This window comes from Mobula birostris, chromosome 3, assembly GCF_030028105.1.
Source record: "Mobula birostris isolate sMobBir1 chromosome 3, sMobBir1.hap1, whole genome shotgun sequence".
NCBI classification, from domain to species: Eukaryota; Metazoa; Chordata; class Chondrichthyes; order Myliobatiformes; family Myliobatidae; genus Mobula; species Mobula birostris.
The window spans coordinates 208,491,400-208,514,461 of NC_092372.1; the positions used below are offsets into that span (position 1 = coordinate 208,491,400).

At 42.0% G+C, this 23,062-nt stretch overlaps 1 protein-coding gene across 2 annotated transcripts in view; it reads left to right on the plus strand.

Moving 5' to 3' along the window:
* The window catches only part of lmbr1 (limb development membrane protein 1), a 213,207-nt gene that overhangs the window by 177,358 nt on the left and 12,787 nt on the right, over positions 1-23,062 (plus strand). Inside the window, exon 16 of one of the 2 annotated variants that reach the window (XM_072254044.1) lies at positions 11,592-11,646. The exons of the other annotated variant lie outside the window; for it this stretch is intronic. Coding sequence (XP_072110145.1) covers positions 11,592-11,605 — 14 coding nt within the window. The 3' untranslated portion in view covers positions 11,606-11,646. Of the gene's footprint in view, positions 1-11,591; positions 11,647-23,062 lie in introns of those variants that run through there. 2 annotated transcript variants of the gene reach the window in all.

Genomic DNA, 23,062 nt, shown 5'->3' on the forward strand with positions numbered 1-23,062 from the left:
GGATTCAAGTGTGATATTTGCTTGTTTATTGGCTATAGAAAGTGAGTAAGCAATGAACAACATATTTAAAATAAAACCGTAAAAGTATATATACAGGTAATTTGCTGTTTAAGAATATGAATAGCGGGATTTAATGTAAAGTTTTTCCCCTTCTGTAGAAGAAAAGAAGGGAAGTATTTTCTAAATTGTGAAAGACTGAATAATGTGGGTGTTCATACATTGGTTTCAAGATAGACAGAAATGCCTTATAAGCAAATCATAGAAAATTAACATAATGATTCAAGAAGCTGTTAGGTAAATATTCTTTAATTGCGAAAAATTGGAGTTCAAGAGTAAATCTACTTTCCATTAAATAAGGCATTAGTGAGCTCACAGCTGTAAAACTGTATCAGTTCTTTGCTTGTCTTGCCAAGGAGGGAGTACAACCAAGATTCAGTATGTGGGGCATTCTATAAGGAAGAGAAATTGAGTTGAACAGCATACTTTTCTCCAGAGTTTGGATGAATGAGGGGTAATCTTCTGGAAATATACAAAATTATTAAAAGATTTAAGTAGGTGGATGTATGGAACATGTGAGATGCTGGAAATCTGGAGAAACAAAGATGGAATGCTGGAGGAACTCATCAAGTTTGGCAGCAACTGTGAAGGAAAATGAATAGTTATGTTTAGGACTAAAACCTTTCATCAGGACCAATGAAGCTCTTGGAAGACCTGTGGCTGTGGACCCAGATCCTGCTGCGTAAAACATCCTCAGTTATTGAACAAGTTCGGTCCATGTCTTTAGCTTTTCAGATGTGAAAAGAATTGAATAATAATTTGGGAGGTGGATTGTTGATCTTAGTGAGTCCTTGTAGAATGTTCTTTGTTCAAATCTTATTCAGGTTTCCTTTTTTACTATGAACTCATAAGCAAAAATGTTTTTGGCTGTACGTGTGAGTGCAGTGAGCTGATCGAATATGGACCAGAAGCAAGCCCTTTGGCCCACGGTTCCTGTTTCGACCATGATGCCAATCCAAACCATTTCCATCTAGCTGCATGTAGTTTATAACCTGCCAACTGCTGCTTGCTCATGTCTAAGTGCCTCTTAAATGTTGTTATTGATTTGCATCCATTACTCTCCTCTGGCAACAAGTTCCAGGTGCCTACCACTCTGTGTAAGAATGCAACTTCCCTCATAAATCTCCTTTAACCTTGTCCTCCCTCCATCTTAAAAATATGCCATCTTCTACTTACATTTCCACCCTGGGGAAAAGATACTGGCTGTCTACCCTATCTATGCTTTTCATAATTTTATATATTTCTGTTATTTCACCTCTTATCTTTCAATACTCCAGAGAAACCAATCCAAATTTGACCAATTTCTCTGTAAAGCCTTTTAATCAGGGAATATCCTGGAGAACCTTCCTGTACTGTCTACCTGTAATGTGATGAGCAGAATATCCTGGAGAACCTTCCTGTACTGTCTACCTGTAATGTGATGAGCAGAATTCTACATTTCAATAACAAATTTCATGACGAATGCTGGTGATATTAAACCTGATTCTGATTCTGAAATTTGGACTAACCAAAGTTTAATACAGAAGCACATGACTTCCCAGCTTTTATACTCAAAATTTTGACTGATTATGGCAAGTATGCTTCACTGCCGTATCTAGTTCTGTTGAAGTTTTCAGGGAGCTGCAGACTTGTACACCAAGATCCTTCTGTACAACAGTGCTCCTAAAGGCCCTGCCATTTACTCTGTGCTTTCATCTGACTTTTGGCCTCCCATAATGCAAGACCTCACAACTGTCTGATTTAAATTCCATCTGTTCTTTATCTGCCCTCATTTCCAGTCAGTCAAAATCCTGCTGAATACTCTGAATACAACCTTCTTCACTATCCATAACTCTTGTCAAATTTTGTGTTGTCTGAAACTTTACTAATTAAGCTACGTACATTTTTGTCCAGAACACGTATATCACAAACATCACTGGACACGGATCTCCAGTCTGAATAACACCCATCCACAACTACATTCTTCCAAGGCCAGGTCATTTTTTGATTACAATTTATTAAGTCACATGCACCTCAATCTGCTGGATCAGCCTACAATGTGGGGGAAACTTTAGAAAGTTTTCTTGTAATAATGCAGTTCTGTATCGGTTGTGTGATGGAGAAGGTTGCTTGATAATTATTTAGAACATAGAACATAGAATAGTACAGCACAGTACAGGCCCTTCGGCCCACAATGTTGGGCTGACCCTTAAACCCTGCCTCCCATATAACCCCCCCACCTTAATTTCCTCCATATACCTGTCTAGTAGTCTCTTAAATTTCACTAGTGTGTCTGCCTCCACCACTGACTCAGGCAGTGCATTCCACGCACCAACCACTCTCTGAGTAAAAAACCTTCCTCTAATATCCCCCTTGAACTTCCCACCCCTTGCCCTAAAGCCATGTCCTCTTGTATTGAGCAGTGATGCCCTGGGGAAGAGGCACTGGCTGTCCACTCTATGTATTCCTCTTAATATCTTGTATACCTCTATCATATCTGCTCTCATCCTCTTTCTCTCCAGAGAGTAAAGCCCTAGCTCCCTTAATCTCTGATCATAATGCATACTTTCTAAACCAGGCAGCATTCTGGTAAATCTCCTCTGCACCCTGTCCAATGCTTCCACATCCTTCCTATAGTGAGGCGACCAGAACTGGGCACAGTACTCCAAATATGGCCTCACCAGAGTTTTATAGAGCTGCATCATTACCCCGTGACTCTTAAACTCTATCCCTCAACTTATGAAAGCTAACACCCCATAAGCTTTCTTAACTACGTTATCTACCTGTGAGGCAACTTTCAGGAATCTGTGGACATGTACCCCCAGATCCCTCTGATCCTCCACACTACCAAGTATCCTGCCATTTACTTTGTACTCTGCCTTGGAGTTTGTCCTTCCAAAGTGTACCACCTGACACTTCTCTGGGTTGAACTCCATCTGCCAATTCTCAGCCCACTTCTGCATCCTATCAATGCCTTTCTGCAATCTTTGACAATCCTCTACATTATCCACAACACCACCAACCTTTGTGTCTTCTGCAAACTTGCCAGCCCACCCCTTCTACCCCCACATCCAGGTCGTTAATAAAAATCACGAAAAGTAGAGGCCCCGGAACCGATCCTTGTGGGACACCACTAGTCACAACCCTCCAATCTGAATGTACTCCTTCTACCACGACCCTCTGCTTTCTGCAGGCAAGCCAATTCCGAATCCACTTGGCCAAACTTCCCTAGATCTCATGCCTTCTGATGTTCTGAATAAGCCTACTGTGTGGAACCTTAAAGATGATTACTTGTAAAATGTTATTATAACTGAATTGTCTAAATTGGAGAATTTTTATGAATGATAAGTAAGCATTTGTCTAATTATCTCAATTTTTAGCAATGTTTTAACCTTTTAATAGTTGTTTAAAAACTGAGTATGCACCATCAATAATAGTTCCATGACTTGGCTACAAAAGCTGAATATAACACTTCAAAGTGATTTGTCTGGAAGGTATGTTTGTACAATGTTTAATGATTTTAATCTTTATGGAATGGGACTTTTTCCAGAAATGAGGAAGTAGACAGTTTTCTCATTTTGTTGTGGCTGGGGTAGGGCATTAGGTTTCTGTAGTCCGCTATTGACCTGTTAAATTATTTCATTTGATGCTTTGGTGCCTGTTCAAGAAACTTCGAAGCGAATGTGAGAAAACACTTGCGCAAATTTTCTTGCACGGTTCTTGATCTTTGTTTCATACATGATGAAATTTAATCAATGTGTTTTTAACTGATGTACCATTTTTGTTTCATCTGGGCAGCTAATTCTGTTCACTTTCTTTTATTTTTGTTTCATGTTTTGAGAAAATATGATTAGAATAATGAAAATTAGAGCATAGAAACATTTGCTAATGGATTAAAATTGCCAGGAAGCTTTGGTAATTTTAAGACCATAAGATATAGGCTGCTCTGCCATTTCATCATGGCTGATCCAATTTTCCTCTCAGTCCCAATCTCCTGCCTTCTCCTGTATCCCTTCATTCCCTGACCAATCAAGAATCTATCAACCTCTGCCTTAAATGTACACAAAGACTTGGCCTCCACAGCTACCTATGGCAAAGAATTCCACAGATTCACCACTATCAAGGCCTTTCACCTTTCGATAGGTTTTAATAAGGTTACCCGTCATTCTTCTGAATTCTGGTGAATACAGGCCCAGAAACAACAAAAGCTCATCTTATGACAAGCCATTCAGTCCTGGAGTCACTTTCATGAACTTCCTTTGAACCTTCTCGGTTTCAGCACATCTATTCTAAGACAAGTGGCCCAAAACTGCTCACCAGTGCTTTATAAAGTCTCAACATTACATTCTTGCTTTTATATTCTAGTCCTCTTGAAATGAATGCTAACATTGCATTTGCCTTTCTCAGCAGTGATTCAACCCGCAAATTAACCTTAAGGGAATCCTGCACAAGGACTCCTAAGTCCTTTTGCACCTCTGGTACTTGTATTTTCTCTCCATTTAGAAAATTCTTGACCTTTCATTTTTTTCTACCTAAGTGCATGACCATACACTGTATGCCTTCTGTCATTTCTTTGCTCATTCTCCTAATCTATCTGTCCGTCTGTAGCCGCTCTACTTCCTCAAAACTACCTGCCCTTCCACCTATCTTCATATTGTCTGTAAACTTTGCAACAAAGTCATTCATTCCATCATCCAAATCACTGACATATAACGTGAAAAGAATCGGTCCCAACACGGACCCCTTTGGAACACCAATAGTCACCAGCAGCCAACCAGAAAAGGCTCCCTTTATTCCTACTGTTAGCCTCCTGCTAGCTTTATCCATGCTAGAATCTTTCCTGTAATACTATGGACTTATCTCTCTCTGGCTAACCATCCCATAAGATGATGATGTTTCCTTTCAGTGAGTTAGTGGGGTGATACACCACTCCTCAGAAAGGAACAGCGTGTGCGTGAGTGGATTTTAGGTGAGTAGGGGGTTGCACAGGTCCAGACCCACCCTCTCGATATCCCCTCCCGGATCCAGCGGCATGGTGGGGTCCAAGGCGGCTGGGGGAAGTTCTGTTGCAGTGAATGGCCAGACCAAGCTTCGATGCAAGGGATGCCCTTTCCGCGCTTCACAGCACGTGTTTGCTAGATGGCCATTGACCCTATGAGAGGGTTCATCCGCCCTTTGATAGGTCTTGTTTTTCGTCCTGCAGGGTGTCTAGCCACCCTCCTCACCAGGCAAGCCTGGTGGGGGAGCTGGTTTAGTTGCCGGCCACCCAACAATGCAACAGGTAGTACTGGGTTACGTGGTACCAGTAGCACTCAGATGAGTGACCTGACCAGAATATGGTGCCACATATGGGCTTGTAGCTTGTTAAGCAGCCTCATATGTGGCACCTTGTCAAAGGCCTTGTGAAAATCCACGTGCACAACATCAACCGATTCTCCTTTGTCTATCCTGCTTGTTATTTCTTCAAAGAATTCTGACAGATTTGTCAAGCACGACTTTCCCTTGAGCAAACCATGCCTACTACAGCCTATTTTATCACGTGCCTCCAAGTCTGCTAAGACCTCATCCTTGATAATTGACTCTAACCACTGAGGTCAGGCTAACTGGCCTTTCATTTCCTTACTTCTGCCTCTCTCCCTTCTTGAAGAATGGAGTGACATTTGCAATTTTCCAGTCTTCTGGAACTATTCCATAATCTAGTGGTTACTGAAAGAATCTACTACTACTACTACTACTAATAATAATAAGTACTTTATTGATCCCAAGTGGGAAATTATTTCAAAAAGACGGCCACGATCTCTTCAGCCACCTCTTTTGGAACTCTGGGGTGTACGCCATCTGGTCCAGGTGACTTTAGACCATACAGTTTCCCAAGAGCCTTCTCCCTTGTATGGTAACTTCACACACTTCATGTCCGCTGACAGCCGGAACTTCCACCATACTGCTAGTGTCTTCCACAGTGAAGACTGATGCAAAATACTTATTCATTTCATCCACAATTTCATTCCTACCTCTTCAGCATCACTTTCCAGCGGTTCAACATCCACTCTCGTCTCTCTTTTACACTTCATGTATCTGAAGAAACTTTTGGTGAATATTATTGCCTAGCTTACTTTCATATTCCAACTTTACCTTCTTAGTGACTTTTTAGTTGCCTTCTGTTGGTTTTTAAAAGTTTCAAAGATACAATTTAATGTCAGAGAAATGTATACAATATGCATCCTGAAATGCTTTGTCTTCGCAACCATCCACGAAAACAGAGGAGTGCCCCAAGGAATGAGTGACAGTTAAATGTTAGAACACCAAAGTCCCCCTCCCATGCTTAAGCGGAAGGGAGCAGCAATCCTCCCTCCCTCCACTGGCAAAAAAAAGCAACGGCACCACCACCAAGCACTCAAGTGTGAGCAAAGCAACAGCAAAGACACAGACTTGCAGTTACCCCAAAGACTTCACTTTTCACCCAGTATTCGACATACCACAGGTTCTCTGTCTCCCTAATAAGGGAGGAAGAGGTGTCTCCATTTTCCCAGCGAGCAGAGAGACATAACAAACAACTCGCTGGTTTACGATGTTAAAAGTCCGTTATGTTGCTTTTTTCAAGCTCTGTGCCTGAAGATCGCAGAGATCCCGAGTCTCCAGGCACGCAGTTGCAGGTAACCTGATGACACATGGGTCTCCTGTCATGACACCAACCCTCGATCTGCCCATCTCCAGAGCCCCGAGATCCTAGGCATCCGAATCCAAGCCAGGTCCTTTGGCCAAGCCTTTGTCATGCCGAACAACAATGGCCGATCGTGGAACCCCAAGAGCGGGTCCCATTCCTGCAAGGAACCATAGTCAGCGTTTAACTTCAGGTCAGAGTCTTCAAAAGGACCCTGAAAGGGAAGAATAATGATATTAAAGATGGAAATAGAGCTGTTTCCATAGGTGCAAGCAAAGGAGTGACCGTTAGGCGCCATTAACCCTCCTAAGCTCCGCCTTCCCAATCCTCCAACTTCCTACTAATTTTTGCTCTATTATATGCCTTTCTTTGGCTTGTATGTTGGCTTTGACTTCTCTTGCTAGCCATGGTTATAGTATCTTTCCTTTAGAATAGCTCTTGCTCTTTGGGATGTTTATATTCTGTGCCTTCCAATTTTCTTCCAGAAGTTCTAACCGTTACTGCTCTGCCATCATCCCTGCCGGTGTTCTTTTCCAATTAGTTCTGGCCAACTCCATTCTCAAGCCTCAGTAATTCCCTTTACTCCACTGTAATACTGATACATCTGACTTCAGCTTCTCTTTCTCAAATTTTGCGGCAAATTTGATCATATTATGATCACTTTCCCCTGAGCGACACACATCAAAGTTGCTAGTGAACACAGCAGGCCAGGCAGCATCTCTAAGAAGAGATAGAGTCAGCGTTTCAGGCCGAGACCCTTCGTCCGGACTAACTGAAGGAAGAGTTAGTAAGAGATTTGAAAGTGGGAGGGGGAGGGGGAGATCCAAAATGATAGGAGAAGACAGGAGGGGGAGGGATGGAGCCAAGAGCTGGACAGGTGATTGGCAAAGGGGATGTAAGGGGGTTTCGACTTTTATGTTACTGCGGAGGTTAATTAAAATGGCGTCTGTTATGTTAATCTGGGGAATGCGGCTTTGGCCGATCGTGGAACCCCAAGAGCGGGTCCCATTCCTGCAAGGAACCATAGTCAGCGTTTAACTTCAGGTCAGAGTCTTCAAAAGGACCCTGAAAGGGAAGAATAATGATATTAAAGATATCAGAGGATATGAGAGGATCATGGGACAGGAGGTCCGGGGAGAAAGACAAGGCGGGGGGGGGAACCCAGAGGATGGGCAAGGGGTATAGTCAGAGGGATAAGAGGGAGAAAAAGGAGAGTGAGAGAAAGAATGTGTGTATAAAAATAAATAACGGATGGGGTACGAGGGGGAGGTGGGGCATTAGCGCAAGTTAGAGAAGTGGATGTTCAGGCCATCAGGTTGGAGGCTACCCAGACGGAATATAAGGTGTTGTTCCTCCAACCTGAGTGTGGCTTCATCTTTACAGTAGAGGAGGCCGTATATAGACATGTCAGAATGGGATGTGGAATTAAAATATGTGGCCACTGGGAGATCCTGCTTTCCCTGGCGGACAGAGCGTAGGTGTTCAGCAAAGCGGTCTCCCAGTCTGCGTCGGGTCTCGCCAATATATAGAAGGCCACATTGGGAGCACCGGACGCAGTATATCACCCCAGCCGACTCACAGGTGAAGTGTCGCCTCACCTGGAAGGACTGTCTGGGGCCCTGAATGGTGGGAAGGGAGAAAGTGTAAGGGCATGTGTAGCACTTGTTCCGCTTACAAGGATAAGTGCCAGGAGGGAGATCAGTGGGGAGGGATAGGGGGGACGAATGGACAAGGGAGTCGCGTAGGGAGCGATCCCCGCGGAAAGCGGGGGGGCGGGGAGGGAAAGATGTGCTTGGTGGTGGGATCCTGTTGGAGGTGGTGGAAGTTACGGAAAATAATATGTTGGACCAGGAGGCTGGTGAGGTGGTAGGTAAGGACCAGGGGAACCCTATTCCTAGTGGGGTGGCATGAGGATGGAGTGAGAGCAGATATGCGTGAAATGGGAGAGATGCGTTTGAGGGCAGAGTTGATAGTGGAGGAAGGGGAGCCCCTTTCTTTAAAGAAGGAGGACATCTCCCTCGTCCTGGAATGAAAAACCTCATCCTGAGAGCAGATGCGGTGGAGACCGAGGAATTGCGAGAAGGGGATGGCGTTTTTGCAAGAGACAGGGTGAGAAGAGGAATAGTCCAGATAGCTGTGAGAGTCAGTAGGCTTATAGTAGACATCAGTGGATAAGCTGTCTCCAGAGACAGAGACAGAAAGATCTAGAAAGGGGAGGGAGGTGTCGGAAATGGACCAAGTAAACTTGAGGGCAGCGTGAAAGTTGGAGGCAAAGTTAATAAGGTCAATGAGCTCTGCATGCGTGCAGGAAGCAGCGCCAATGCAGTCGTCGATGTAGCGAAGGAAAAGTGGGGGACAGATACCAGAATAGGCACGGAACATAGATTGTTCCACAAAGCCAACAAAAAGGCAGGCATAGCTAGGACCCATACGAGTGCCCATAGCTACACCTTTAGTTTGGAGGAAGTGGGAGGAGCCAAAGGAGAAATTATTAAGAGTAAGGACTAATTCTGCTAGACGGAGCAGAGTGGTGGTAAAGGGGAACTGATTAGGTCTGGAATCCAAAAAGAAGCGGAGAGCTTTGAGACCTTCCTGATGGGGGCATAGCTAGGGCCCATATGGGTGCCCATAGCTACACCTTTAGTTTGGAGAAAGTTTAGTACCCCTAAGGGTTCTTTTACCTTAAGCTCTCTAATCAATGATGATTCATTGCGTTACACCCAATAGAATAGCTGATCCTCCATTGGGCTCAGCCATGAGCTGCTCATAAAGTTATTTCTCAGGCACTCTAGAAATTCCCCCTCCTGTAATCCAGCACAAATCCAGCAATCTACCTGCATGTTGAAGTCCCCCATGACTATGGTAATATTGTCCTTTTGGGATTCATTTTCTACCTCCCATTGTAATTTGTTGTTCTTACTACTGTTTGGGGGTCTGTATACAGCTCCCATCAGGGTCTTTTTACCTTTGCAGTTCCTTAGCTCTATCCACAATAATTCAACACCTTCCGACCCTATGTTACCTCTTTCTAATGATTTGATTTTATTTTGTACCAACAGAACAATGCCGCCTCCTCTGCCTTCCTGCCTATCCTTTCGATATAATGTGTATCCTTGAGCTCCCAAGTATAATCTTTCAGCCATGATTCAATTATGCCTACAATGTCATACCTGCCAATCTGCAACTGTGCTGCAAATTCATCTACCTTACTTGGTATACTGTGTGCATTCAGATACAACACCTTCAGTCTTGTGTTCACCCTTTTCGATTGTTGCACCATGCTTAACCTTTTGATTCCTAACTTTGCCTGAGGTGTTACCAACATCTGCCTCCACAGTCTCTCCACTAACTCTCCTGGTTCCCAACTCCTGCAACTCTAGTTTAAACACCACTACGCAGGATTAACAAACCTTCCCACTAGGGTATTTTTCCCTCTCCAGTTCAGGTGCGAACCGTCCCTTCTGTACAGGTCCCACCTTCCCTGGAAGCAAGCCCAAAGATCCTAAAATCTTAAGCCCTCCCTTGTACACCAACTCCCTAGCCACGTATTAAACTGTATAATCTTCCTAGTTCTAGCCTCACTAGCACCTGGCATGGGAAGCAATACTAAAATCCCAACCCTGGAGGACTCCCCCTTTAACTTAGCACCTAACTCCGTAAACTCCCTATGCAGAACCTTGTTATACTCATCCTACCTATGTCATTGGTACCTATATGGGCCATGACTTCTTGCTATTCATCCTTCCACTTCAGAATGCTGAGGATTTGATCTCAGATGTCCTGGATCCTGGCACCCTGGGGCAGCATACCATCTGAGAATCTTGTTCTTGTTCACAGAACCTCCTATCCATTCTTCTAACTAACAAATCCCCTGTCTCCACAAGAGTTGATGTAGGAGGCAGGCCATAAGATTTTAGAATCATTGGGCTCTTTTCCAGGGAAGGTGGGACTGGTACAGAAGGGACAGTTTACACCTGAACAGGAGGGGGACGAATAACCTAGCAGAAAGGTTTGTTAATGCTGCACAGTGGGGTTTAAACTAGAGTTGCAGGGGTTGGGAACCAGAGTGCCAGAAGATTGGCATATTTAGAAAGCATGCAATATCTGATAGTCATTCCAAAGTAGTTCATAACCAATTTACATTCACGACCTGTGAATTATGATGAGGAGGCAGTTTCATTGGGAATTTATACTTGATAATTCATTATGAACAAACAGAGAATTAGCAAGTTAATTAATTAGCAAATTTCTTAGCCATGTTGGCTAAAAAAGAAGAAACATTAACTCAAAATAGCTCTGTTCCTTTCCAAATTATGGCATGGGAAGTTGCTCATCAGACAGATTTTTATAAATATTAAAGGGCAGATGGAAAAGATGGAATAATCTGTTTTTTTTTTAAACCAATGGTACTGAGGGATAAAGAATAAAGGCAGTTGAAAGAGATTGAGATGCAGGTTGGCCATAATCTTATTAGATTTAAGGCAGATCTTATGCTTTTAAGAGCAAAAAGCGTGAAAATTAAGTGAAACGGAAGGGATGAAAACAAAGGCTCAGCATAAATATCTCCTTAATGATGCTAGAAAGAAAATTATCACCTTAATAATACTTGTGTGTTGAAATAAATGGGACCGTATTACTTCGACTGGATTAATTTTATATTTGTGGTTGTAAAACTGTTGAGAGTGGAATGTTGCTTTAGCATTCTGGCTGCCATTCCGGAGATGTCATTTATCTGGTAACTAATGACATGAGTGGCATGCCAGGTCCCGTCTTTCATTTATTAAATCCACTTTTATTATCTTCCACCCAACTCATCAAAATATAAAGCAGTCGCATGTGTTTGTTTTATAGCCCTTCAGCAGCTTATCAAATTTTTCCATTTACTTTTCCACAGGCATCTGTTCATGACTGATATAATTAGGATATAAGGACTGCATTTCCAGCAGGGAACTTTGCTGACAAGCAGCATGGTGGTCAAATCACTGTAACTTTTATTCCTGACTAAAACTTTCCAGTAAATCTGTTGCATTATGGAATTAATCAAGTGTATCCCACCATTTCTTCTTTTAAGAAATCGTTCATGGAAGATGCAACATGTTGTTTCTAGTATATTTATTCCAAACACTAATTTACTTTAACAACCCTTTTATTAAACTGTAAAATCTTGAAGCTGTAATTTTTTTTCTTGTTGTGTACACTTAGAAGCAGTCACATGAAGTATTTTCCCCTGTCATTTTATTCATTAATTAAACCACAGCAGATTAAACGTGGAATTGTTTCTGAACCACATTGTATATTAGCAGCTTTGAAAGGTGAGGATTGGGGCAAATACCAGAAAGATACGTTTCTCCTGTGGAACAGTTTGAAGTTTGAACATCATGTCATGTCATGACTTATTTTTCTTTCAAACACATTCAAATTCCTTGACTCCCATAATGCGGTATTCATTGTTACCATAGATATCATTATCTAAGATGCCATGACAGGGACATGCATGTTTGATCATAAGTAATGCATTGTTCTATTGAAATATTTCTATCCACCTTGCAAACATGTGATCTTCAATGTGCAACATTTGATACACTTCACCCTCACATTCATTTTTGTTCTCTGTCAATATACATAAAGTGCTGCTTAGCAATAAGCAAATCTCCTTCAAATTCACTATTTTCTTGAATCCTTCAACAGATTAAAAATGCGCAATTAATTTGTCATGGAACTTTTTGCAGATGCATTTCTCTGCAGTTTTTTAAATAATTTATTTTCTTAGTTTGGATTCAATGTGGTTTTTGAGGATGCAAAGAATATCATGAGTGAAATGAATATATAATGAGGATGCCATGAACAGAGCAAACACAAAGAAATAATGTATGAGATCATAAAAAGACAACGTAACTTCATTGGACATGTGATTAGGAAAGAGAAGTTAGAATGTACGGTAATTATGGGAAAGATTGAAGGGAAGAAAGCAAGAGGAAGACAAAGACAAATGTTGATGGAGACAACAGCCAGAGAACTGGAAATGAATACCAATGAATTGATCCACTTGACCCGAAACAGGAGTGTGTGGGCCATGGCAGTCAAAGCTCAAACTAGACACGGCACCTGAAGATGATGATGATGGGTTCAGTGCTATACTCGTATATCATCAATAGAGTATTTCCTTTTATCAACTTAATTACTTCAACTTTGACAACTGGTTTCAATGTCACATTGTCACATATGCATATTCCAGTAGCCATAATTAGGGATGATATGCTATAGCTACAAGTGTTTTACAACTGGTGCTTGTTCTAATTATTAATGCTAATTGAATCTTTGGAAAATGTTTTTGAGAGGCTTTGTAATATAACTTGTATTACGATACAAATCAAGGAAAGGAATTACAGCTAATCCATTTTACATTTGATTGAATCACTGCATTTGCTTAGCTCAGGGGTTCCCAACCTGGGGGTCCATGGATTTCTTGGTTAATGGTAAGGCTGCATGACATAAAAAAGGTTGGGAATCCGTGGCTTTGCTGTTTGGCGCAATGATGCTGCTTGCTCCTGTGTTTAACAATTAAACTTCATGTGCTTTCATGAGGATGAAAACAACATTTTTTAATTCATATTTGGAGATGTGTCAAAAGCCATCATTGTCCATCCATATTGAGTGGCACAATTGTCCAGCCAGTAGAGCCGTTGCCTCACAGCATCAGAACTCCAATCCTGATCTTGGGTAGTGTCTGCATGGAGTTCACACATTCTCCATTTGTATGTGAGCGTTTCCTCTAATATCCCAATGACTTACAGGTTGGTAGGTTAATTGACACACTGAATTGTCACTAGTATGTAGGTGAGTTGGAGAATCTGGGGCAATTGATTACGATGTGAGATGAACAAAAAGATTAACTTAGAATTAATGTAAATAGGTTGACATGGGCATGTTGGGCTGAAATCCTTTATCTGTGCTGTATGTCTCTGCAACGCTACTACCTACACTCAAGGAACTTCGTCTAGCATCTTTACAAAGCAAGGATTAGTTGACATGTTACACAAATTGACCTTGGCCTTATCCAAGTATTTTAAAGTCAAATATTCCAATCTAAGCCGGTTTACAAAACTAATTTCCCTCTTCCTGACTTGCACATATTGAATGTCAATTTCATTCATTTCAGTCTCTGGCTTTAAGATGAGTTCCTTGCTTCAAACTCCAGTTCCATTAAGTTAAGACGGAGTCGTAGAGCAACACAGCGTTGAAACAGGCCCTTTGGCTTAATTCAACCTGCTGATGAAGATGCCCATCTAAGCTAGATAGAGTCAAAGAGTAATAGCAATATACTCTATGGTGTGAAGGTTTAATGGAATCAACCTTTCAAAATCTATCATAAAAAACAAACAGCCTTCCAAAACTTTAGGTGAGTTAAGGAAGTTCCCTCAGATGTTCATGCTCAGTGGCAATTTATATGCATTACCTAACTTTACTTGTAAAGTGTTCCTCAGAAGTAATAATCCTTGCATAATATGTGAGATTTGTTTTCAGAAGAGGCTTTCTATTCACCATTCAGTCATCTGGTTTATGAAAGGAATAAAGAAGATATAGAAAGTTTCCTTTCTTGTTTAATAGATTGACTAAACGCTATTAACGCTAATCCTATTTACCTACATTTGACACATATCCCTCTAAACCAGGAGTTCCTAACCTGGGGCCCATGGACCCTTTGGTTAATGGTGGGGGTCCATGGTATAAAATAGGTTGGGAATCCCTGCTGTAAACCTTTCCAATCCATGTACCTATCTCAATGTCTTTAGGAATAGGAAAAGTATATAGTGAGTGGTATTTGCCTACTTAGAATCAGATTTTTTGGCTTCAAACTTGATATGCAAAGCTTCAGATCTCCCATTTTAACTGCAATTGTTGATTGATTGAATATTGATACAACACAATGAACAAAACATCTATTAGACAATTTTGGTTACACCTTTGGTAAGTTGTTCAAGTGTGACGGATTGGGAAGTGTTAATGTGCTGTCTGTACACACCAGTCATTGAAAGCATAAGACATAAGAGCAGAATTGAGCTATTTAGCCCATCGAGTTTTCTTCGCCATTCCATTATGACTCATTTATTATCTCTTTCAACCCCATTCACCTGCCTTCTCCCCGTAACCATTGGCATCCTTACCAATCAAGAATCTATCAACCTTTGCCTTAAATATACTTGGCCTCCACAGCTATTTGTGGCAATGAATTTCACACATTTACCACCCTTTGGCTAAAGAAATTCTTCCTCATCTCTGTTTAAAGGGACATCCTTCTACTCTGAGGAGTTGTCCTCTGGTCCTAGACTCCTCCACTATAGGAAACATCCTCTCCATTTCCACTCTATCTAGGCCTTTTAATACATGATAGGTTTCAATGAGATCCCCTATCATTCTTCTGAATTCGTGATACAGACCCAGAGCTATCAAACACTCCTCATATGGTAACCTTTTCATTCCTGAGATAATTCTCCTGAAACTTCTCTGGACCCTCTCCAATGCCAACATGCCCTTTCTTAGAGAAGGGGCCCAAAACTGCTCACAATACTCCCAAGTGCAGCCTGACCAACATAAATATACAATTGCAGCAAACTTTAAGAAGACAGGAGATTCTGTGGACGTGAACGGGACACCCGGATGGTATGTTGCCTGCTAGGTGCCAGGGTCAGGGATGTCTCAGATCGCATCCACAACATTTTGGAGAGGGAGGGGGAGTAGTCAGATGTCTTGGTATATATTGGTACCAATGACATAGGAAGGAAAAGCAATGAGGTCCTGAAAAGAGACTTTAGAGAGCTAGGTAGAAAGCTGGAGCTCCCGGGTAGTAAGTTCTGGATTGCTGCCTGTGCCACGCCCCAGTGAGGGTAGAAACAGGATAAGTGCATGGCTGAGAAGCTGGTACAGGGGGCAGGGCTTCAGGTTCTTGGATAATTGGTATGACCTGTTCAAAAGTGATGGTTTGCACCTGAACCCGCGGGAGACGAATATTCACATGGGCAGGTTTGTTCAAGCTGTTGGGAAGGGTTTAAACTAACTTGGCAGAGGCCTGGAAACCGGAGTGAAGGAGTGTAGGAACTCAGGAAAGGACGGATGGTAAAAAAATAAAGATAGCATGCAGTCAGATTGTCAGGAAGGGCAGGCAGGTGATGGGTCTCCGTTGCAACCAACATGCTGAGTATCAAATCATTAGGGATGCAGAGTCAGAAAGGATAACAAATACGGTGCTCAAGGTCTTGTATCTAAATGCATGTAGTATAAGAAATAAGGTGGATGATCTTGTTCCACTGTTAGAGATTGCTAGGTATGATGTTGTGGCCATTACTGAATCGTGGCTGAAGGATGGTTGTAGTTGGGAGCTGAATGTCCAATGATACACGTTATATTGGAGGGATAGGAAGTTAGGCAGAGGGAATGGTGTGGCTGTACTGGTAAAGAATGGCATCAAATTATAAATATTAAGAAAGAGGATGTGCCGGAGCTTTTGGAAGGCATCAAGTTGGATGTCACTGGGACTGGACGAGATATACCCCAGGCTACTGTGGGAGGTGAGGGAGGAAATTGCTGAGCCTCTGGCAAAGATCTTTGCATCATCAATGGGTATGGGAGGGGTTTTGGAGGGTTGCAGATGTTGTTCCCTTATTCAAGAAAAGGTGTAGAGATAGCCCAGGAAATTATAGACCATTGAGTTACTTCAGTGGTTGGTAAGTTGATGGAGAAGATCCTGAGAGGCAGGATTTATGAACATTTGGAGAGGCATAATATGATTAGGAATAGTCCGCATGGCTTTGTCAAAGGCAGGTCGTGCCTTACGAGCCTGATTTAATTTTTTGAGGCTTCACATAGATGAAGATAGAGCAGTAGATGTAGTATATATGGATTTCAGCAAGGCATTTGTTAAGTTACCCCATGCAAGGCTTATTGAGAAAGCAAGGGGACATTGCTTTGTGGATCCAGAATTGGCTTGCCCACAGAAGGCAAAGAGTGGTTGTAGATGGGTTATGTTCTCCATGGAGGTCGATGACCAATGGTGTGCCTCAGGCATCTGTTCTGGGACCCCTTCTCTTCATGATTTTTATAAATGAGCTGGATGAAGAAGTGGAAGGATGGGTTAGTAAATTTGCTGATGACACAAAGGTTGGAGGTGTTGTGGATAGTATGGAGAGCTGTAAGAGGTTACAGTGGGACATCGATGGGATGCAAAACTGGGCTGAGAAGTGGCAGATGGAGTTCAACCCAGATAAGTGTGAGTTAGTTCATTTTGGTAGGTCAAATATGATGGCAGAATATAGTATTAATGGTAAGACTCTTGGCAGTCAGGAGTATCAGAGGGATCTTGGGGTCCAAAAGCTGCTGCGCAGATTGACTCTGTGGTTAAGAAGGCATACGGTACATTGGCCTTCATCAACCATGGGAATGAGTTCAAGAGCTGAGAGGTAATGTTACAGCTGTGTAGGACCCTGGTCAGACCCCATTCGGAGTACTGTGCTCCGTTTTGGTCACCTCACTACAGGAAGGATGTGGAAACTATAGAAAGGGTGCAGAGGAGACTTACAAGGATGTTGCCAGGATTGGGGAGCATGCTTTATGAGAATAGGTTGAGTGAACTTGGCCTTTTCTCCATGGAGTGACAGAGGATGAGAGGTGAACTGATAGAGGTGTATAAGATGATGAGAGGTATTGATCGTATGGATAGTCAGAGGCTTTTTCCAAGGGCTGAAATGGCTAACACGAGAGGGCATAGTTTTAAGGTGCTTGGAAGTAGGTACAGAGGGGATGTCAGTGGTAAGTTTTTTATGCGTGGAATGGTCTGCCAGCTATGGTGGTGGAGGCGGATACGATTGGGTCTTTTAAGAGACTCCTGGATAGGTACATGGAGCTTAGAAAAATAGAGGGCTATGGGTAACCCTAGGTAATTTCTAAAGTAAGTACATGTTCAGCGCAGCATTGTGGGCCAAAGGGCCTATATTATGCTGTAGATTTCCTATGTTTCTGAATCAGTTGAAAGATGTGACATAGGATCGGAAGATGTTCAATCCTAGTGGGTTGAGTTAAGGAACTGCAAGGGTAAAAGGACATTGATGGCAGTTACGTACAGGCCCCCCAACAGTGGCTGGGAGGTGGACCACAGGTTACACCAGGAAATAGAAAAGATGAGTCAAAAGGGCAATGTTATGATAGTCATGGGAGATTTTAACATGCAAGTCGATTGGGAAAGTCAGGTTGGTAATGGATCTTGAGAGTGAGTTTGTTGAATGCGTAAAAGATAGCTTTTTAGAGCAGTTTGTCGTTGAGCCTACTAGGGGATCAGCTATGCTGGATTGGGTGTTATGTAATGAACCGGAGGTGATTAGAGAGCTTAAAGTAAAAGAACCCTTAGGAACCAGTGATCACAGTATGATTGTGTTCAACTTGAAATTTGATAGGGAGAAAGTAAAATCTGATATAGCAGTATTTCAGTGGAGTAAGGGAAATTACAGTTGTATGAGAGAAGAATTAGCCAAAGTAAATTGGAAGGATCTGCTGGCAGGGATGTCAGTAGAGCAGCAATGGTGTGTGTTTCTGGGAAAAATGAGGAAGGTGTAGGACGTGTATTCCAAGAATGAAGAAATACTCAAATGGTAAAATAGTACAACCATGGCTGACAAGAGAAGTCAAAGCTATTGTAAAAGCAAAAGAAAGGGCATACAACAAAGCAAAAATTAGTGGGAAGACAGAGGATTGGGAACCTACAGAGAGCAACTAAAAAATCATTAGAAAGGAAAAGGTGAAATATGAAAGCAAACTGGCAAATAATAGCAAAGTGGATAGTAAAAGTTTTTTCAAGTATGTTAAAAATAAAAGAATGAGAGTGGATATAGAAGTGCTAGAAAATGAGGCAGGATAAATAATAATGGGGACAAGAAGATGGCTGCTGAACTAAATAGGTATTTTGCGTCAGTCTTCACTGTGCAGTATGCCTGATGTTGTATTGTGTGAAGGAAGAGAAGTGGGTGCAGTTACTGTTACAAGAGAGAAGATGCTCAAAAAGCTGAAGACCTAAATGTATATAAGTCACCCAGACCAGATGAACTACACCCTATGTGTAGAGATTGGCATTAGAAATGATCTTTCAAAAATCATTGGACTCTGGCATGGTGCCAGAGGATTCAAAAATTGCAAACATTACTCCACTCTTTAAGAAAAGAGGAAGGCAGTAGAAAGGAAATTATAGACCAGTTAACCTGACCTCAGTGGTAGGGAAGATGTTGGAGTCAATTGTTAAGGGCGAGGTGATGGAGTACTTGGTGACACAGGACAAGATAGTACAAAGTCAGCATGATTTCCTTCAGGGAAATTCCTGCCTGATGAATCTGTTGGAATTCTTTGAGGAGATTACAAGTAGCATAGATAAGGGGATGCAGTGGATGTTGTATATTTGGACTTTCAGAAGGCCTTTGACAAGGTGCCACACATGAGGCTGCTTACCAAGTTAAGAGCCCGTGGTATTACAGGAAAGTTAATGTGCTGATTGGTAGGAGGCAGTGAGTGGGAATAAAAGGACTCTTTTCTGGTTGGCCCTCAGTGCTAGTGGTCCGCAGGGGTCGGTGTTGGGACTACTTCTTTTTATGCTGTATATAAATGATTTAGATGATGGAATAGATGGCTTTGTTATCAGTTTTGCAGATGATACAAAGATTGGTGGAGGGGCAGGTAGTGTTGAGGAAACAGGTAGAATGCAGAAGGACTTAGACAGATTAGGAGAATGGGCAAGAAAGTAGCAAATGGAATACAATGTTGGAAAATGAATGGTCATGCACTTTGGTAGTAGAAATAAATGTGTGGACTATTTTCTAAACAGGGGAAAGATCCAGAAATCTGAGATGCAGAAGGACTTGGGAGTCCTTGTGCAGAACACCCTAACGGTTAACTTGCAAGTTGAGTCAGTGGTGAGGAAGGCAAATGCCATGTTAGCAAGAGTTCTAAAATACAAGAGCAAGGATGTGATGCTGAGTCTTTATAAGGCACTGGTGAGACCTTACCTTGAGTATTGTGAACAGTTTTGGGCCCCTCATCTTAGAAAAGATGTGCTGGCATTGGAGACAGTCCAGAGGGGGTTCACAAGGATGATTCCAGGAATGAAAGGGTTATCATACGAGGAACGTTTGGTAGCTCTGGGTCTTTACTCGCTGGAATTCAGAAGGTTGAGGGGGGGATCTCATTAAATCCTTTCGAATGTTGAAAGGCCTAGACAGAGTAGATGTGGTAAGGATATTTCCCATGGTGAGAGAGTCTAGGACAAGAGGGCACAACCTCAGAATGGAAGGGTGCCCTTTCAAAACAGATGCGGAGAAATTTCTTTAGCCAAAGGGTGGTGAGTTTGTGTAACTTTTTGCCACATGCAGCTGTGGAGGCCAGGTCGTTGGGTGTATTTAAGGCAGAAATTGATAGGTTCTTGATTGGACATGGCATCAAAGGTTACAGGGATAAGGCCGGGAACTGGAGTTGAAGAAGAGATATAAAAAAAAGCATCAGCCATAATTGAATGGTGGAGCAGACTGGATGGGCCAGATGACCTAATTCTGCTCCTATGTCTTATGGTCTTATGTGGTAGATTTTGTGTAGTTCTGGTTTACTTACCTAAGGTTACACAGTATTTTGTATTTTGCATGTATAGTGCATTTTCTGTGATTTATACAGACCTTAAGATGCTTATATTTGTTTAAGTTCTAGTTTATTGTCATCTAACTGTGCATATATACAACCAAGTGAAGCAATGTTCCTCTGGACCATGGTAAATCCACACAAAATGTATCATACACAGCACATAAACCAAAATCTTATACTATAAATAAGTTAATAAATTACAAAATCAATGTCGTAAAGCACAGTATAGGTAAACAGTGAACAGTAAACAGCTCGCTGTCCTAATAACGAGACCTCAGTGGTGTCTGTATTCATTAGTTTCACAGCCTGAGGGGAAAAAGCTGTTACCCAGCCTGTCAGGCCTAGTCCTGATGTGTTTGTACCACCTTCTTGACCGTAGTGAGTTAAAGAGTGGTGTGATTTCTCCCATATTTAATACAGGAGGTAGGGCCCAGGGCTGTGTGCTCAGTCCACTGCTGTCCACTCTGCAGACCTACGACTGTGCAGCAATACACAGCTTGAATCATACCAAGTTCGCCAATGACATGACCGTGGTGGGTCTCAACAGCAAGAACAATGTGTCAGCATACAGAGAGGAGGTGCAGCGGCTAACGGACTGGTGCAGAGCCAACAACCTGTCTCTGAATGTGAACAAAACAAGAGATGGTTGTTGACTTCAGGAGAGCACGGGGCTACCACTCTTCGCTGAACATTGACGGCTCCTCCATTGAGATCGTTAAGAGCACCAAATTTCTTGGTGTTCACCTGGCGGAGAATCTCACCTGGTCCCTCAACACCAGCTCCATAGCCAAGAAAGCCCAGCAGTGTCTCTACTTTCTGTGAAGGCTGAGAAAAGTCCATCTCCCACCCCTCATCCTCACCACATTCTACAGAGGATGTACGGAGAGCATCCTGAGCAGCTGCATCCCTGCCTGGTTCGGAAATTGCACCGTCTCGGATCGCAAGACCCTGCAGCAGATAGTGAGGTCAGCTGAGAAGATCATCAGGGTCTCTCTTCCTGCCATTACAGACATTTACACCACTCGCTGCACCCATAAAGCCAACAGCATTGTGAAGGACCCCACGCACCCCTCATACAAACTCTTCTCCCTCCTGCCATCTGGCAAAAGGTACCGAAGCATTCAAGCTCTCAGGACCAGACTGTGCAACAGTTTCTTCCTCCAAGCCATCAGACTCCTTAATACCCAGAGTCTAGACTGACATCTACATCATTTATTATTATATTGTAATTTGTCCTCTACTGTGTCTATTGTCTTTTTAATATTTATTGTACTGCCCTGCACTGTTTTGTGCACTTTATGTGGTCCTGTGTAAGTCTGTAGTCTAGTGTAGTTTTTGTGTTTTACGTAGTCTAGTGTAGCCTTGTGTTGTCTCACTTAGTCTAGTGTAGTTTTGTGTTGTTTCATGTCGCATCATGGTCCTGGAGGAAAGTTATTTCATTTTTACTGTGTACTGTACCAGCAGTTTATGGTCGAAATGACAATAAAAAGCGACTTGAGGTATGCATTATAAATTAATGTGCAAAACTGAGATGGTAAGTATTTTTTACTCTGTTTACTATTTTGTCATTTTGGGCTTTGAATGTCATTTGCTGTAGGCTAGATCTGGCTAACTAACGCTTAACTTGGCATCAAAATGCCTCCTAAATTTCCCCTGCAGGGCCTAGTGCAAATGGTCTCTGAGCAGCTGTGGAAAGTATCTACTTAACCAATAGTTTCTCTATTGCCTTTAAAGTTTAAATACAGCAACCTGAGCAGAAAATGATTCCTTCAGCTCATCGGATGGATATAAAGGACACTTGGCTTTATGTCTCTCAGCCAACATACTTTCCTCAGGATTAAAGACAATAATAAGCACAAAAAAAAACAGATGGAAAGTTCAATTTCTTTAAAGCAAATGTGGCTTCATTTTACTAGTTCAAATAGATTGCTAGCAATAGATACAATTGCGCGCAATGACTTTTTTTGAACATTCTCTTACCAATTACTATGATATAAATTAAGGTGCATAATGGAGTTATCTTTCTCTAGCTGAAAAGTAATCAGTCATGCACACTCCAGTGTGACAAAAATGGACATATTTCACTCATCAGAATGCTCTAAGATATTGGCTCATCTTGATCTTTTGGTGCTAGATTTAACATTTGCCTTGGAGCTTTGTCACTGGGTTCAAGTCCCAGCAGCAGCCAGCACTTCAAGGCAGTCATGATGAAAAGTATTTCTCCTTAGCCAGTATGCTTGGTGATGTGCCAAAAACTGATAGTTGACTTGATCATATACTGATCTCTGCTTTGCCTGTTAAGCATTCTACAAAGTATCACCGTGAACTGGATGTTGTAGGTGTGTGGGGCTGCCTGCTATAGGGTTGACGCACAATTGGATGTGACAGTGTAATGTATGCTAATTTAAATTGAGGGAGAACTGTCTTCTGTCCACAAGTCCTTTGAGATTGTCTTAAAATGCACAGATGTGTAGATATCAATGTGGATTTAATATTTATGGCGTGACTGCTTATGGTAAGGCCTTTAATACTGAAACATGCAAGTAGCAAGTATTGGCAATACTAGTCCATGTCTATTACTTCAATACTACTTGCATTATTGTGCTGCATTTAGGTCATAACATTAATACAAAAGGAATCTTGTAAGCAGTTTTTGTTTGCAGATTTTTTTTCTCATTGGTCAAAATGACAAACAAGTGT